General features: G+C 38.1%; 3 protein-coding genes across 7 annotated transcripts; 1 reads left to right on the top strand and 2 right to left on the bottom strand.

Annotated features, from left to right (window-relative positions):
• Window positions 1-194: 194 nt before the first annotated feature.
• LOC124412298 (probable cytochrome P450 301a1, mitochondrial) lies at window positions 195-3,784 on the top strand. Of its 3 annotated transcripts, none has more exons than XM_046892053.1 (10): window positions 195-217; window positions 989-1,433; window positions 1,611-1,727; window positions 1,818-1,894; window positions 1,969-2,170; window positions 2,290-2,452; window positions 2,528-2,697; window positions 2,790-2,868; window positions 2,945-3,148; window positions 3,496-3,784. In XM_046892053.1, exons 2-10 carry the CDS (start codon window positions 1,000-1,002, stop codon window positions 3,601-3,603), a joined length of 1,554 nt encoding a protein of 517 aa, XP_046748009.1. In that variant the 5' UTR covers window positions 195-217; window positions 989-999; the 3' UTR covers window positions 3,604-3,784. The 3 variants fall into 3 exon arrangements, with proteins under 3 accessions (XP_046748009.1, XP_046748008.1, XP_046748006.1); XM_046892052.1 differs by having other exon boundaries at window positions 205-303; XM_046892050.1 differs by lacking the exon at window positions 195-217 and adding an exon at window positions 230-373.
• A 145-nt stretch (window positions 3,785-3,929) lies between these two features.
• On the bottom strand, window positions 3,930-9,805 carry LOC124412297 (probable cytochrome P450 49a1). 3 transcript variants are annotated; one of them, XM_046892047.1, is made up of 11 exons: window positions 9,515-9,805; window positions 8,495-8,719; window positions 7,080-7,326; window positions 5,953-6,069; window positions 5,803-5,879; window positions 5,486-5,681; window positions 5,181-5,349; window positions 4,852-5,021; window positions 4,605-4,683; window positions 4,197-4,406; window positions 3,930-4,088 (listed from the first exon to the last, which is right to left on the bottom strand). In XM_046892047.1, exons 1-11 carry the CDS (start codon window positions 9,540-9,542, stop codon window positions 3,981-3,983), a joined length of 1,626 nt encoding a protein of 541 aa, XP_046748003.1. In that variant the 5' UTR covers window positions 9,543-9,805; the 3' UTR covers window positions 3,930-3,980. The 3 variants fall into 3 exon arrangements, with proteins under 3 accessions (XP_046748003.1, XP_046748004.1, XP_046748005.1); XM_046892048.1 differs by lacking the exon at window positions 7,080-7,326 and having other exon boundaries at window positions 9,515-9,803; XM_046892049.1 differs by lacking the exons at window positions 8,495-8,719; window positions 9,515-9,805 and having other exon boundaries at window positions 7,080-7,181; window positions 7,270-7,326.
• A 2,419-nt stretch (window positions 9,806-12,224) lies between these two features.
• LOC124412373 (RNA-binding protein 28) lies at window positions 12,225-15,756 on the bottom strand. The gene is made up of 11 exons (XM_046892194.1): window positions 15,593-15,756; window positions 15,337-15,488; window positions 15,081-15,249; window positions 14,700-14,953; window positions 14,242-14,609; window positions 13,823-14,180; window positions 13,576-13,744; window positions 13,249-13,466; window positions 13,020-13,169; window positions 12,500-12,958; window positions 12,225-12,388 (listed from the first exon to the last, which is right to left on the bottom strand). The coding sequence occupies exons 1-11, from the start codon at window positions 15,609-15,611 to the stop codon at window positions 12,266-12,268; spliced, it is 2,439 nt and encodes an 812-aa protein (XP_046748150.1). The 5' UTR covers window positions 15,612-15,756; the 3' UTR covers window positions 12,225-12,265.
• Between the last annotated feature and the right edge of the window lie 4 nt (window positions 15,757-15,760).

Consider the following 15,760-nt stretch of genomic DNA (forward strand, 5'->3'; position numbering starts at 1 on the left):
GAGCTACTAGCTGCGTGATCGATCAATTGATCCTGTGTACGCAGAGTTTTGCAGGCCGTGATACGAGTACTAATATTTACATTTGACTATATATACGGTCGGTTTCGCGTAATGTGAAGAGTGTACGTGTTAATGGAGGTGGAAGACATTCCTTGCCGCGAGTAGCTAACCGTGCTACTTCCGTTGAGGCTCGAGTTTGAGACCAACCACGAAACAGGTGAGAGCTTAATCGTGGAGCTTAAACACGTAGTTCGTAGCCTGTTAGTTCGTGGTGCCAGTTTAAAATCCAGTGTGTCTGCTTAGGTCAGTGTATTTCGTTAAAACGTTTCATCCGCGAATTATAGCAGTAAATTATCAACCGAATGAGGATTAGGTAAAGTTGACTTGATTGCTATCCATTCTTCTAAGTTATTATTATCCGCTGATCTTTGAAATAACTGCGTGAAATTACGGGTATAGAATTCTAATGACTTTGGTACAGAAACCACACCTCTCGCTTAGTTTCATGATGTCATAGTACAATTGCGTGAGTTATTTTGTGTGTACCCAGCAGAGCACATCTCATTTGACGGAAATTGTGAGAGGAAAGTCCCGTAACGAGATCGTCACAGTCAAGTGTCTATCTGAAGTGAAAGTAGCTCGACGATCATTCCGCGCAAGCCGACGCAACCGTTGACATAGTTAGGGTTGTTAAGATTAAACCGGCTCATTTTGAGCACTGATCACATGTCTCATTTTCATGTCACTTCACAGTTTATATGGAATTCGTGCTCTTTTGATAATTCTTATAATTTGCAAGTAACATGTTGCTATAGATCACAATAATTCATGACATGAAATTTATCGAATTGTCGAATATTTACTCATCCACAGCGCTGTATGGTGCAATATATACTTTCACTCAGTCCCCAACCTGGTCCATCATATTTCTCTTTAAATCCAATATACAATGAACAGTGCACAGTGATCAGTTTTCATTTTTTGTTAGCCGCATTCGCTATGGGAAGACTCTTCAGATGGAAGTCGGTGGTTCGTCGGACGTTATGCACCGACGCAACCAGCATTAACAAAAATGTTGCAGCATCCCAATCTCCAGATATAAACGGGGCTTTACCCTACGAGACAATCCCGGGACCCAAGCCACTGCCGATACTCGGAAACACATGGAGACTCTTGCCAGTTATCGGTCAGTACAAGATATCCGACGTTGCGAAAATTTCGGAATTATTTCATCAACATTACGGAAAGATCGTGAGGCTCACTGGCCTCATTGGGAGACCAGACCTTCTTTTCGTCTATGATGCTGACGAGATAGAAAAAGTCTATCGCCACGAGGGACCGACTCCCTTCAGACCCTCCATGCCCTGTCTCGTCCACTATAAGGGCACCGTACGCAAGGAATTCTTTGGTGACTTACCAGGAGTCGTCGGGGTGTAAGAAACAGTTTTCTTGAATTACACGCACTTATATTGCCACAATTAAACTTGTATTCCTTCGTCATCGACATTCGTTTACGGACAAATTTTGGTATGAATTAGACTCGAGTGTAAAAAATCGTGGGAAAAATTTCAGATTGTAAAATAAAGAGATTTTTATTCTGGGTATTAAAGGCATGGTGAACCTTGGAGAGAATTTCGCACACGAGTTCAGAAGCCAGTTTTACAACCCGTGACGGTCAGAAAGTACATTCAACCCATTGGAGTGGTGACTGATGACTTCATCCAGAGGTAGAGGGTGATATGTGCTGTACAATACAGTTGACGAAATTGAAGTCTATAGAAAGCAAGAGTGGTAATCTAATCACGCTTATATTTCAGAATGGATGAAATCAAGAGAGAGGATGGAGAATTACCAGCTGATTTCGATAATGAAATTCACAAATGGGCTCTTGAGTGTAGGTATACTTCTCAAAAGAATATCACCAATTTGTTCAGCTCTCTAAATACTGCATTTCTTCGTCTATCTTAGGCATAGGGAGAGTTGCCCTTGACGTAAGGTTGGGCTGCCTTGGAGAAAATTTAGCGCCTGATTCCGAGCCTCAAAAAATAATTGACGCAGCTAAATACGCGCTGAGGAACGTGGCTGTCTTGGAGTTGAAGGCACCCTTCTGGAGGTACATTCCAACTCCGCTCTGGACTCGCTATGTTCGTAACATGGACTATTTTATCAAGTAAGCATTGTCGCAAACTGTCCATAATCTTTAACCGATACCGTATTGGTACGTAAGAATATAAATGAATCACACTATAGTAACCATGAAAGTAACGGAAAGTCTTTTCGACTCATCAGGATATGCATGAAGCACATCGACGAAGCAATGGAAAGGCTGAAAACGAAAAAATCTGTTAGCGAAACCGACTTGTCACTAGTGGAAAGAATCTTGGCCAAAGAAACTGATCCGAAAATGGCGTATATTCTTGCCTTGGATCTTATTCTAGTCGGCATTGATACAGTAAGTTCGTGAACATAACGTATGGAAACAACGCTTGACTGATTTTGAAATACCATGAGATTTTTCATACTTCAGATCTCGATGGCAGTTTGCTCGATTCTCTATCAACTAGCGACGAGACCTGAAGCACAGGAAAAAATGTACCAAGAACTGTTAAAGATCCTTCCGGATCCTAATGTGCCGATCACTACTCAACATCTGGACCAGGCTGTCTACATGAAGGCATTCATCCGTGAAGTGTTTCGGTGAGTTAAAGATCAACAACAAGAATATGAAAATGTACCCATTTTTACGATTTAAGAAATCATATGCAAGCTTGTCGGCTTCCTTGTTACAGAGTTTATTCTACAGTGATTGGTAACGGAAGAACACTCCAAAACGATACTGTGATCTGCGGTTACAAAGTACCCAAAGGGGTGAGTTCTGTCTCCAAAAATTTTTTAACAAAAAAGGTAAACTATTCGGAAATATTTTTCCCTGTTCCTCGTCCAGGTCCAAGTAGTATTTCCCACTCTGGTCACGGGCAACATGGAGGAATATGTGGCTGACGCAAAATCGTTCAAGCCCGAAAGATGGCTGAAGGAATCCGCTAATGAAAAACTCCATCCATTCGCGTCGCTTCCTTACGGTTACGGGGCTCGAATGTGTCTCGGAAGAAGATTTGCCGACTTGGAAATGCAAGTTCTTCTAACGAAGGTATGTTACATCCGCCAATCAAACGTCTCTCGTTTTCTAGGAACTTTCGGCAGATGTTACGTGGAAACGTCTATACATATTAGAATACGTAAATTGGCGAGATCATTGCCACGAGAGGCCACAAAATACTTTTCAGATTTTCAGAGAAACATCAGGATTGTTCGCGGTGATTATCACAACATATTATGTGTCCTGTCATTATTTTTATAATACGAGAAACTTGGTGAAAATTTTTTACGGACATATCCATGTTTATTGTTGTACACGGATAATTGAAACCCAACCGAAAAATGGTTACAGCATAAACATATGTGAACTTAACACTTAGTACTCATTTTATCTTCTAGCTTATTCGCTCTTATAAATTAGAGTATCATCACGAGCCTTTGAAGTACAAAGTGACGTTTATGTACGCACCTGACGGTGAACTGAAGTTCAAGATGCTGAAGAGATGAAACGCTGCGGGAGATTGAAAGGGATGGACCGAATCCCTTTCAAAGTCAAATAAATTCCGAGTACTCATAGGCCAAATTAATATTTTATATTTAATTTGTACATATAAATAACGAGATTATTATCTATCTCGACGATTGTCTAAACGTTGTACCAGTAAAGAATTATTTCTATTTAATCTCACTTTATTTTCCACTGCAGTGAACATCCTTAAACTACAACTTGTAAATTAAATAATTAAATGTATTCGAAATACAATAGCTTTAGTCTTTGTTCAATTGTTAATCAAAAAGAAATTTCAACCTTCTGAATATAGCTGCACTGTTTCCGTTCAAAGTAGGTTGAATGCGAGCTACTTGGTGCAGGTATAATTTTTTGATTACCTGTCGATCATCTTAATTCTAAGCGGTCCCTTCGGTGTGTACATTGGATCAATGTGATAATCTAGTTTATCGTAGTGGTATTCAAGTTTGAATGATTGGATGACCTTGAAGAAAAGAATTGATTTCAATCAATACATGAATGCCAAAGTGTCATTCGAGCATTCTAACTATATTTCCCATTAATTATTGAGAACCGAAACTTTTTTACGCACCTTAGCAAGAACAATAATCATTTCCAACTCGGCAAATCGTCTTCCCAAACACATTCGACGTCCGTAACCAAACGGCAAAGAAGCGAAGGCGTGTTTTACTCCATGATTGAAATCACGTCCGGTCATCCATCTCTCCGGAAGAAATTCTTCACTTCCGGGAAAGTATTTATCTTGATTGCTAATCACGTAATGTTGGAATACTATTTGGACCTGGAAGTATATCAATATGGTAACTATCGAGTCTGGGATGTTGGGAAACAGTTTATTTGATTAATGTTACATACAAACTTCGGATTGGAATAATGACGGACAGATATTAAGGATCGATATCAATCTTACGCATTCATGGAATACCAGATATATATCCGAATTGGATCGAGACCATAAATACAGAACTTGGATACTTACACCTTCTGGTATTTGGTAACCCCCGATGACGGTATCTTTCGTCATGCACCGTCCATTCCCGATAACAACTGGATACATTCTGCAGAAAAAACATCGTGAAAAATAGTATTACGATTATTTAGATCCTTTGCGAGATTATGAGTACAATTCTACATCCATTAGTAAGATCCGTGTAAAACCTATTGGGGATTTCTAATCCTTAAAAAAAAATTACGACACGATTATTTCTTATATCACATGCATATACCTCAGGGTTTCTTTGATGCAGGCTTTCAGGTATTTCATGTCTTCCACGTGTTTAGCCTCAATTGGAGTTCCCGGGGGAGGCATAACCGCTGAAACTTCTTCATAAAGTTTTCTCTGCTTCTCCGGGTGTAATGCGAGCTGGTAAATAACGGATGCGACCGCGTTTGAAGTCTGCGAAGAAACGTCAAGTGATCATTAGCGTTTCTCATTATGGTTACGATGTATGATTAAATTTTTTTTCTAATTAACGGTATAAAAATTACTGGTTAGCCAAAGTAATTTACTACTAGACTCCGACTTCACGACTACTTTATGATTGAAACCACTCACTGTGTCTATTCCCACTAAGAATAGATCGAGAGCTAAAATGGTCGCGATTTTAACCCCTGTATCCATGGCCAGTATCCTTTCCAGCAATGAAGGATCAGTTTTCGCATCCCCCGTAATTTCTTTCGTTTTCGTTCTGGTCAGCGCCGCGTTGGTGTGCTTCGAGGTGATTCTGCAGCATGGAAACATGATAAATTTTAGAAGGATTGAAAAAATGAATTTATATTTGTGTCAAACAAGGGTAGCTCAGTGTAAAATTTTTTTCGAGTGAGGAAGAAAAACCGAATGGGGATGTTAATGATTCGCACTCGACTATCGTATCCAGGGCTTTTACGTATTTCAGCCAGGTTGGAGTGTTGAACAGTCTCCAAAATGGGACCTTCAGCTCGAGGACACCAACGTTTTTGAAAAATACATTCACCGCGTCGATCAGCTCCTGCGTCTCCAGGGGTGCGTCATCGTCGAGGCACCCCAATCTTACGTCCAAAGCCACACGAGCTATAGCTGTAACGAATAAGGTCGTTGTACCGACCTCTTCGAACATTAGAATTTGGAAAAACTCACGCCAATGAATATACATCAGCATACATAACGCATGAAAGTTATAATAATTCAATATACTCACACTCCAAAGACCATTTGTGAATTTCGTTGAGAAAATGGTCGGGTGTTTCATCCTTGTAATTTCGTACTTTTTTCACTCTGAAAGGAGAGACAAAATATGATTGATCATTCCTTGATACCGTTAGAATTATTGCTATGATCGGGGTTGAACCTTTGAACGAAAGCTTCGCTTGCTTCTTGGACTGCACCGATGTAAAGTTTAGCAGTTCGCGGCTGTAGCATCACCTGCTGTACTTTGCTTCGAAAATTATACCAGCTCTCGCCGTGCCTGAAACGTAACGGATACATTAATTCTCGAATTTGTTAATTTAGGTCATAATTTGCAACGTACGTAAATCAGTCATCCTGATTTGGCCGAGCGACTTAGCGGGCGAATCGTGCAGGCCGTTTAAATATATTCGAATGTTTCTAAAATCTTTCCTACGTCTGCAATTAATTTGAATTGATTAAATTCGTAGTCACAGTGTAACAAATCTTACCTAGCTGTATATCATTATGAATACGAATACGTAATGCAGACTTTCGAATGATACGTGTAATCGGAAACATGATAAAATCGTAAATTGAGCTATAAAACTTTCTACTCATTCGAGATGATTGTATGCGCGAAGGAGAATTGAAAATACCGTTGGCAAATTGTTCGGGTCTAAAGTTCGTTGAAACAACCGCTGAAGATTCAACCGCGGATTGTGTCTAATTTCAAAAGACACAGACAAGAGTTTCTACATCGATGGGTTAGCTTCTAGTCGTGCACTCTCTCCGTAAAGAACGTCACAAGAACCCGTTATAATTATATGTATCAGTAACAATCTCGAGCACATATATGACTGCACTAATTTTTAGCTGAGAAAGTACGTGTGGTAACTGCGGTGTCAAAAACCACAGTGAACCGGGTGCTCTAGAATAATTTCAAAGCTTTTATATTACCTCAGATACATAATCGATGAAATACGCAATTTTTCCACATTTCACCCCCAATCTTCTCTAATCTTCTACTGTCTAGAATTGCACGCTTCAAATCGATTCATTGTCAGTAATTTTCCGTTTCTACTGCATGCAGGACACGCGTGATAAAATGACATTGAAAGTAGAACAAAAGATCAGAGAAACCACCGTCCACTTATCTTGAGCGTCGTCGCTGCGAAATCATTAGTTGCGGTTGGGAGGAGTCTAATTAATGTCCGCGAAGCGGAAAGTGCTTCGCGTTATTGCATCGGACCTTAGAGTACAGGTGAAATGACACTCTCGAGTACACTCGGAGGAAAGTTTCATGCTCACACTGCAATGACCCCGGCATCTTCGCCGAAGAAATCCTTGCGCAAGACGTGTTTGTAGTAGTTTAAGGAAGGCATGGATGGCCGATGAGGCATTTTTTCCTCGCTGCGAAAGACCCGCTCAATTTCATCAGCGTCGTACAGAAAAACCATATCCGGACGACCCAGAAGACCCGCAATTTTTACAACACTACCGTATTTTTTGTGCAGCCGTTTCGAAACCTTGTCGACCTCCTCAATTTTGAAATCGCCTGCGGGACCAAAGAAGAAAAAAAAAATTCGTTATTAATGATTTTGCGATTCTACCTAGTCGAAAAATGCACTCTACTGCGGGAGTGAAAGTAGGCAACTATCGAGTTATTCTGAATTTGTATACAAATTTCAGTGCATCATTATTTTACCCTAATCTGGGTAAAGTATTGAGCGAACTTTCTTTTCGATTCCAAGAATCTCGAATAACATTTTCAAAAATTTATTCAAGAGTATAAACTAATTTGTGAATATTCCGTGAACTGTGCATTATAACTCGGTATCAAGAGCGATTTAAAAAACTTTCATTCTGATGTAAAAAATTCGGGAACAAAAACAGTCAAAAGCAGCATTTCTCCCACATCCGGTGATTCCTCGCCGTTTCTTTACCCATTTTTTCGGTTTCCGTGCTTCACAATCGGTGTACGACTGTCCGTAAAAGATGATAAAAGTGCATGGCCGATCATATTGCTCCATTCACATTTAACCCAATCTCTGATTTTATTCTGCAGCTGATTGCATTTCTTTTGTGTTGGGTATAGCGAGGTGCGGAGTAACACACGATACATGCAGATATTAAAAGGACTAGAAGATGAACCGATCATTTCCTCCGACCAATATATTGATATATCATTTACTGTTGAATGAAATTAACAAACGCTATTTACGTAAGAAAGCAACGTCATTTTACCGTAGTCAGCGATTCTCAATAATATAACATAAATATTATTTTATTATTGTCAATCATACGCTGACGGTAGAGACACGACAGGTAATAATTTATTGTTAACATTGATTAAGCTGTGAAACACAGAACGGATATATATCGGATATATATACGTGGTGGTCACTGGTCAAGCAAAAGTCAGAGAATTTTGTGGCGGTAGAGAAAGAAAAAGTACAAATCTTCCCTCGCGAAACGGCAAAGTTTTAAGAAAAATTTATATCCAAGTCCTCGGTTCCATAACCATCAAATAGATGATAAGCGTATTTTTGAATACAGATATCGATTCGGAGTTTTATTTATTAGGTTCTCGAATTAACACTAATAATCTTGATACAGGTGGATCATGCACTCGCTTAATCGTACAGCTCGTCAACTTCCATCGTGATCTAAAACGACTTTCCAAAATTAATTCTCATATTCAACGTAGCTCCACCATGACTCACCTACGTAGGGTAAAAATCGCCATGTATTGCCAAGGAACGGCAAAGGCTTTGGCCCAGGAACTTCCGTATAAGGCTTGGCCTCGTTCCATTCGAAGTCCAGCGCAACATCCGCAGACTTGTCTAACGATCTGGTAACGTTTTGGGTTGTGTCTGTCGAAAATGTACATCGAAGTTTCGACACACCAAATATTCCGCGATGCCTCAAGTGTGCCATCGCAGTTTCACCTTCCACAAAAAATATCGATCAACCTGTAGCATCGGTATACAGATGATGCATAACAGTTTTACGTTGTACTGTACAGAGTATCAATTGATCCAGAAAAATTTCACCTCTGAATTTATTTTGCGGCATTCAATTAGGCAGAGAGAGGATGCTCAGCGTATAATTTCCGTATGTACCCTAATCTCCAGGTGTTCTGTACTCGGTGCTTTATCTTTTTTACATATTGTCCCATGTAACGCACTGTTTAGCGACATAATGTCAACGTAATTTATAGTGGACAGGAAATGAGATTCGTTATTATGAAAAGCAAGTGATGAAATGCCTATTGTACAAACTCACACGGGATGAATTTAGTCCAGAGAGTTATGATCACAATTTTTTATCCGTTCGTTGAACATTTGAGTTTGTATTTCTGAAAAATGATGAAGCTGTATCTAAAGCTCATAATGTCAGGACTTAATGATTTTATCTCCCCGTCCTTAGCGATTTGAATCGAAATAATATCGACGGTTCACTTCATATGAAAAGGCGAAAGTTATAGAGAGTCATAAATTAGTCTATGGGTATACCTACAGGCTGCAGGCGAAACTTGGTGAATCGGAGATTAGGGAACGGCTTCGGATACAATTTAGGACTCGTAACCCACTTATCCCTGCGGGCACGTGTGTGTTTCTATTCTCTCGCATCCCACGCATCTCAAAATTATTACAATACCATCCCATATGATTTATTACTATGATTTTAGAAGTTGCGAAATGATTATAAAGGTGTGAAAAATTGAATGGTGAAATATTTACCCAAAGTTGTGCTGTATAAATCAAGCATTCATCATCAAGCAAGGATTTAACTTTTTTTTCCACAAAAACTGTAGACCGAAAAATAACCTGGTAATAAATAACACCGTTACTGCGGAAAGTAGGATTCAATCACCAGATTTTTTCCGAAAGTACTTCACTTCACTGTTTCAATTTTTCAAATCAAGTTACAAATAAAATACTTGAAAATTGGGTATTTTATCGCGGTAGGAATAATGAAAAGGTTTCTTCTTGTCAGCGCGATTCTGTTTCGTATCCACACAGACAGTACACTGAATGCGATATTAGGCAGGAGTTGTACTCGAGACCCTCGATCGCGACCGAGGAAGCGACATGGGGATAGCGATAGAAGGGGTTTTGGAACTCGGGACCACTTTTATAAAACATACGCCGCCACCGAGCGCAGCTTTAGAATTTTATAGCGACCCTTAGGTTACTTTCGTAGTGTATCGGTTGCGCAGAAATATGTGGTTATAAGATATTTGATTTTTTAGAACATAAAATTTGTGCAAGTAATATATATGCATTTGCTGATAATTTCAACTGAATTTGAAAAATATCGTATTAAATTTTATAATCACAGTCATTTGTTAAAAGACTTTCGTAGTTTTCTGTTGAAGACTGCTGCTCTTTCTCGCTGCACACGTATTTGTATTCAATTCGACATTTTGCATCTGTAATCTATGTAATTAACGGCTATCAGAGATGATTATTAAAATCAAAATCAAATATCAATTGACTATGCTCACTTACTCTTCTAGTCACATATATACTCACACCGACTGGTCAGAATCATGAATAATAAAATAGGTCACGAAGATGTATAATCATATTGTACTAAGCAAATCGAAAAAGCAAAAGATCAAGATTTTACCCCCCTTAATTTTTTTTACAAAGTTTCGAACTAATTTATCAGATACAGTATTACACTATAATTACAAACTTTTAGTTATAATTTTATTCATTTTTCGATTCAAACATTTTCATACGTAGTACCATGTTCATCGTGTAAACACAAAGCCATTCAACTTTTCACGTCGCAAAAGGTCTTATATTAACGCTCGTAATTAGAACGCTCCAATTTCTCAGATACGGGCCCATTTTCCCTATACATATAACTGCGAAAAGTGTGACCCAATACTTAAGTGGATTAGAAAGAAAGAAGAGAAAAAGAAGATAGTGCATAAAATTGTCACTTTTTATTATTTCATTGTTGCACAATAAGTTGGTGAGGCAATTTAGCAACCTCGCAAGCCGCTCAACCTGTGCAGCGCCCACGCTATACAAGCGCAGAAACTAGTTCTGTGATTTTTGCAACCGATCCTCTTGTTATTCGCATCTCCGTCGGTCCTGGTTAGTTTGGTAAATCCATGCCATTTGGCGCATCAGTGTTATCCGAGCGCTCGGCGTCGTCTTATATGCCGATTCCTATAACCGGGCGATCGTTTTAATTGCGGTGTCTCTTGTCGAGTTTTACATTAATACTGACCGAAGTAAGTAAACTATTCGGCGTGGCTCTTTCCACTACCAAATATACTACTATGCAAATATACGTATTCTCACATCCGCTACATTTTATTATTATACCGGTTATTGACGTAACCACCTGTACGTACAATCTCTCGCGTGTTTGACTATTGACCTTTGAAACTGGTGCTCCTTGACGACTAAAACGGCCGCGGCTTCATGGCACAAAACGTGTGAATTTTATTCCGGATTTTGGACGTGACCGCAGAAAGCGGCAACACTATCACAGCCGTCAGATAAACCAACTTTCGGAATTCATCTGGCCAGAGCCGCATTCCGTCTTATCTGACCCCCCTTTCTGCGCTCCCTCTTTCTCAAGACTAGACATTTTTTCACCAATAATTTCCTCACTGCCAATCAAGTTTAAAGTATTCGCATGCATACTTCCAATTAAGATCACCTCTGCCACAGGGCCTGTGGTTATTCGAAACCCCTTTCTCGACTCTCAAACTGGATGTCCTAATTCTCCTAACCAGTTACAACGCAACAGTATTCTGAATCCGGATGGCGAATGAATATTTGACCTTTCACCCAAATTTCTTTATTTCGATTTTACTGGTTCAGTTATAAATACTGTTAATGTAACGTTCGAAAATTTTTTTCGTTCGTTTCTTAATTATGACTTCTTAAACAATGGTGTCACTATAGTATCCGTAATGAAGGGCCTTACGCAGCTGCGAATTCAGATGTCATACAATTAAAAGGCTCACGATAATGTTCGCTTTTCAACATATAAAAATTTGAATAAGTAAATACTGGTACGTGGACATCAAATATTATAATGGTTTGAATTTCTCGCAATGTCTTAGGGAAACTTTTGAACACAGCAAATTCAAACCAGCGCCGTAAACGTGAAAAACGAAATGTAAGTTGCCCATTATAAGGCGTACTGGATCATAAATGATTCGGGAAAGAAATTTTCACAAAAATTTCAAACTGGAACTCTACATGATAAAAAACGAGATGTCGAGACAATTGGATTATTGTACATAAATAGGCGGTATTATAGATCTATATAATTGTTGTTGGCGTAATAATTTCGTAAGCACAATACATTTTCGTGAAACAAAAGCCTTTAATGTTCATTGATTGATAGTTATAATTACCTAATTTACAATTCAGTCTCACAAAAAAAAAAAATGTATATATATTTTATTTATATGGCATTACAACGAAAATATATCCTAATTTTTGAAAAATAAATTATCACGTTTCGTACCACTTGGATTTTTCCTTAGGCGTTGCCATTAATTTATTTTTATAATTGTTTACCAATTTGCTGAAGTTTATATCTTCTTTGTTCGCTTTTCTCTTTGAACCCTGCTTCGGCTGTTGATAAAATAAACAAAATTAAAATTAACCAATGATCAATTTAATAAGGTCATTTAAAAAACAGAGGCACAAATTCCATGTGAATGGGGAGGTATAATTCAGACTTACCCTTATTTCTTTTTGAGAAATCCGTTGTTCTTTTTTCGTCTGCTGAATTTTCGCTTTAGACTTTTTATTTTTTAATTCTCTTTTCAAATTTTGATTATGTAAAATAGCTTGAGACTTGAGATTGAATCTTGATCGCATTTTTCTCTCTCCTGGTTTACTTGCTATGCCAGAATATGGCTGAACATCACCCTCGTTATTACCATTTTCTAATCTAGCGTGCTTCGCAGGCCGACGATCCTTGTTTCTATTATTGACAGTCGGCCTATCAGTAATATTAGTTTTCTTGTTATCCGAAGGTTTTTCATCTTCGTATTTTCTCTTGTTTGTCATGGGCCGGTCATTCTTAGTTTTCAGTTTACTTCCTGTCCACAGAGGATTGCGCTCTCGACTTTTTTCGACTCGTTTTTTAATAGCATTAACCATCACTCTGTTTTCGATTGAAAATGCAACGATAGGCCTCTGAAAATGAGATGTTTGGATAATTATTTATTCGAGATCTTGTTAGATATAAATTAATTACCTTGGTAGGGCCGAAGATTTTTGGATTGTTATTTATACTTCTCAACGCTTTCAGCGCATCTTCGTGGCTTGTAAAGGCAACAAAACCGTATTCTTTAGACCTGCCAATCCCATTGGCCTCAATGTTTCGTAAATCACGCATCACTCGGGCCTGAAAAAAATAAAATCAACATGAATATGAGTCATAAGTAAATCGGGACGTTTAGAATGAGTTCTCGATTGGTTATTACTTCTCTTATAACTGCTTTTGGCCCAGAATGGTTCTGGAAAATTTCTCGCAGCTTTTTGTCATCCACTGAAATCGGTAAATTATGCACAACCAGACGAACCCTTGAAACGAACATATTTAAATTTCGCAGCATTTGCGATTTCCATTGTTCTAACTGTAAACGACGAGCCATGTCCCCTGCAGATACTCCTACTGCAGCTGGACTACTAGCCAGTATCACTATAAACAATTAATCCATAGTTCACATGTTGTTACGCACAAACTAAATAACAAATGAATGGGGTTGCTGCTCAATAATCTAATCCATATAAATTTCATATTATCTTACCTCCTTCTTTGACAAGATACAAGTTTCTAGAATCAGTTACTTTTTGTTTTTTCAGCTCTGATTTATCCTGTACTTCATTTCTGTTCAGTGCCTTGTGAGGATCTAGAGTTTGATCGTGTATACGTAACTCGGTTCCAGCAGATAAACATTTCTCAGCATCCTCCATGTGCTGTAAATGGTATTAAACCGGTTTCTTTATGAACATCAATTTTAATCATTTAATAAAATATTACAGTATAGAACTTACTTGGAATTTAACAAACGCTGTTCCTTTTGAATGCTCCGTAAGGGGGTCCATACAAACAAGAGCGTAGTAGACTGGACCAAACTGCTCCATGCATTTCCTAAGATCATCATTGGTCGCGGAGAAGGGAACATTTTTGAGAAAGACTGTTTTTCCCTCATTAACGTCATTAGAAATTCGGCGTGGTCGAGAAGCTTCGTCCTCTTCAAATTTTTCATCATTCACTTCATCTAGTGAGATCTTAACTTCCACTTTATCCTCATCTTCATCTTCATCTTCATCTTCATCATCGTCTTCATCTTCTTTGACAACTATTTCATCCTCTATACTTGAATTAATAGGTTTTTCATCCTCACTCTCCCTGCAAAAAAAAAGATATGATTAATATAATTTGGCCATAATTAATAAAAGCTAGAACTTACCCGTCGTTAGATTGATCTGCTTCCAGTTTTGAAAATCTATCACTTTGGTCTGGGTCTTTATCCAAACCTGAATCATCCTCGTCGGGTTCTTCCTTTTTTATTTCAACTTCTTCTATTGCCGCTTCATTTGAATCCTTCTGTTCATTAGCCTTACCAAACTTTGTTTTTGGTACAGCCCAATCAACCACTATTGGTCGACCCAACAGCGGTTTTAAATTTAAATGATGTATCGCTTTAGCGGCACTCTGTACATTACTGTATTGAACAAATCCACAACCGACAAGTTTTCCATCTGGTCTAGTCAGGATCTTGACTTCTTCTACGTTGCCAAACGGCGCAAAGTGTTCTTTCAATGAATCATCAGTTATCTAAAATCATCAATTATTATTTGGAGTCAATACGAAAATGTCTTCCCTTAAGAATCATTAGAATCAATAAGAGTATAGTCTAATCCTCACATTAAATGACAAATTTCGAACTATAATCCTTGCTCGTTTCTGAACGTTTTTCAGTTTATCTTTGTCTCTCTTTTTCTTCTTCAGATTTTTCTTCAATTGAGTTTTCGACAGAGAAGTAGACTCTTCATTTTGAGTATTCGCTTCTGTGTTACTTTCTGTTTTATCAGTTACATCCTCAGTTTTGTCAACATCGTCCTTAATACCTTCGGCAAATTTGTATTTTGGTATTGCCCAATCTGAAGCGATGATTCTTCCTAAAATTTTATTAAAAGCAATGTAGATGTACGATTCATATTCATTGATAGTGCACTTGGTTGGAGGGCTAATATTTACTAAACGATAAAATCAGAAAAATATTGTCCTTTTTTCGTTCAGTCTTACCAAGCAATTCTTTTTTATTTGTGTTGAATATCGCCTTTGAAGCTTGCTCGACTTTTTTAAATTGCACAAAACCACAACCCACCAGTTTACCACCTGGATGACGTAGTAGATTTATTTCCTCAATTTCACCATACGGTGCATAATGTTTTTTAATGTCATCCTCGGTAACCTGAAAATATCAAATCAGTGATAAATTATTACGTGTTGATGATTTTTTGATCCTAAATTAAAGAAAGGTTACAAAAGAGAGTTTTACCTTGAACGGAAGATTGCGAAGCACAATTCGAGCCTTTTTATTTTGGACCTGTACGTTTGTAGTATCTTCAGGAGCCTCTTCAACACGTTTGTTTTTCAAAATTCTTTTTTTATTCCGATAAGCCCAGGATAATTTTTTCTCTCGTCCTTTACCTGAAGTTGACAGATCGATTTTTATCAATATTAGCCGAGGCGATTTGGTTGATTTTAATCAACTAACATACGAAATATGAATTTATTTAACAACAATTCCTCACCACCATCTGATTTCTGCATAGTGATTGAAGTAATTGTCCAATTATAATAGAAACAGCTGAATTAAATATATGTCAATAAAATCAAAGACCTTGATCTCAGAAATAATCTCAATTTGCAATATCTCTAAGACGTACACATTCTTTCATACAACTGTTTATATTTTGAGG

This window comes from Diprion similis, chromosome 11 (assembly GCF_021155765.1).
Source record: "Diprion similis isolate iyDipSimi1 chromosome 11, iyDipSimi1.1, whole genome shotgun sequence".
Lineage (NCBI taxonomy): Eukaryota > Metazoa > Arthropoda > Insecta > Hymenoptera > Diprionidae > Diprion > Diprion similis.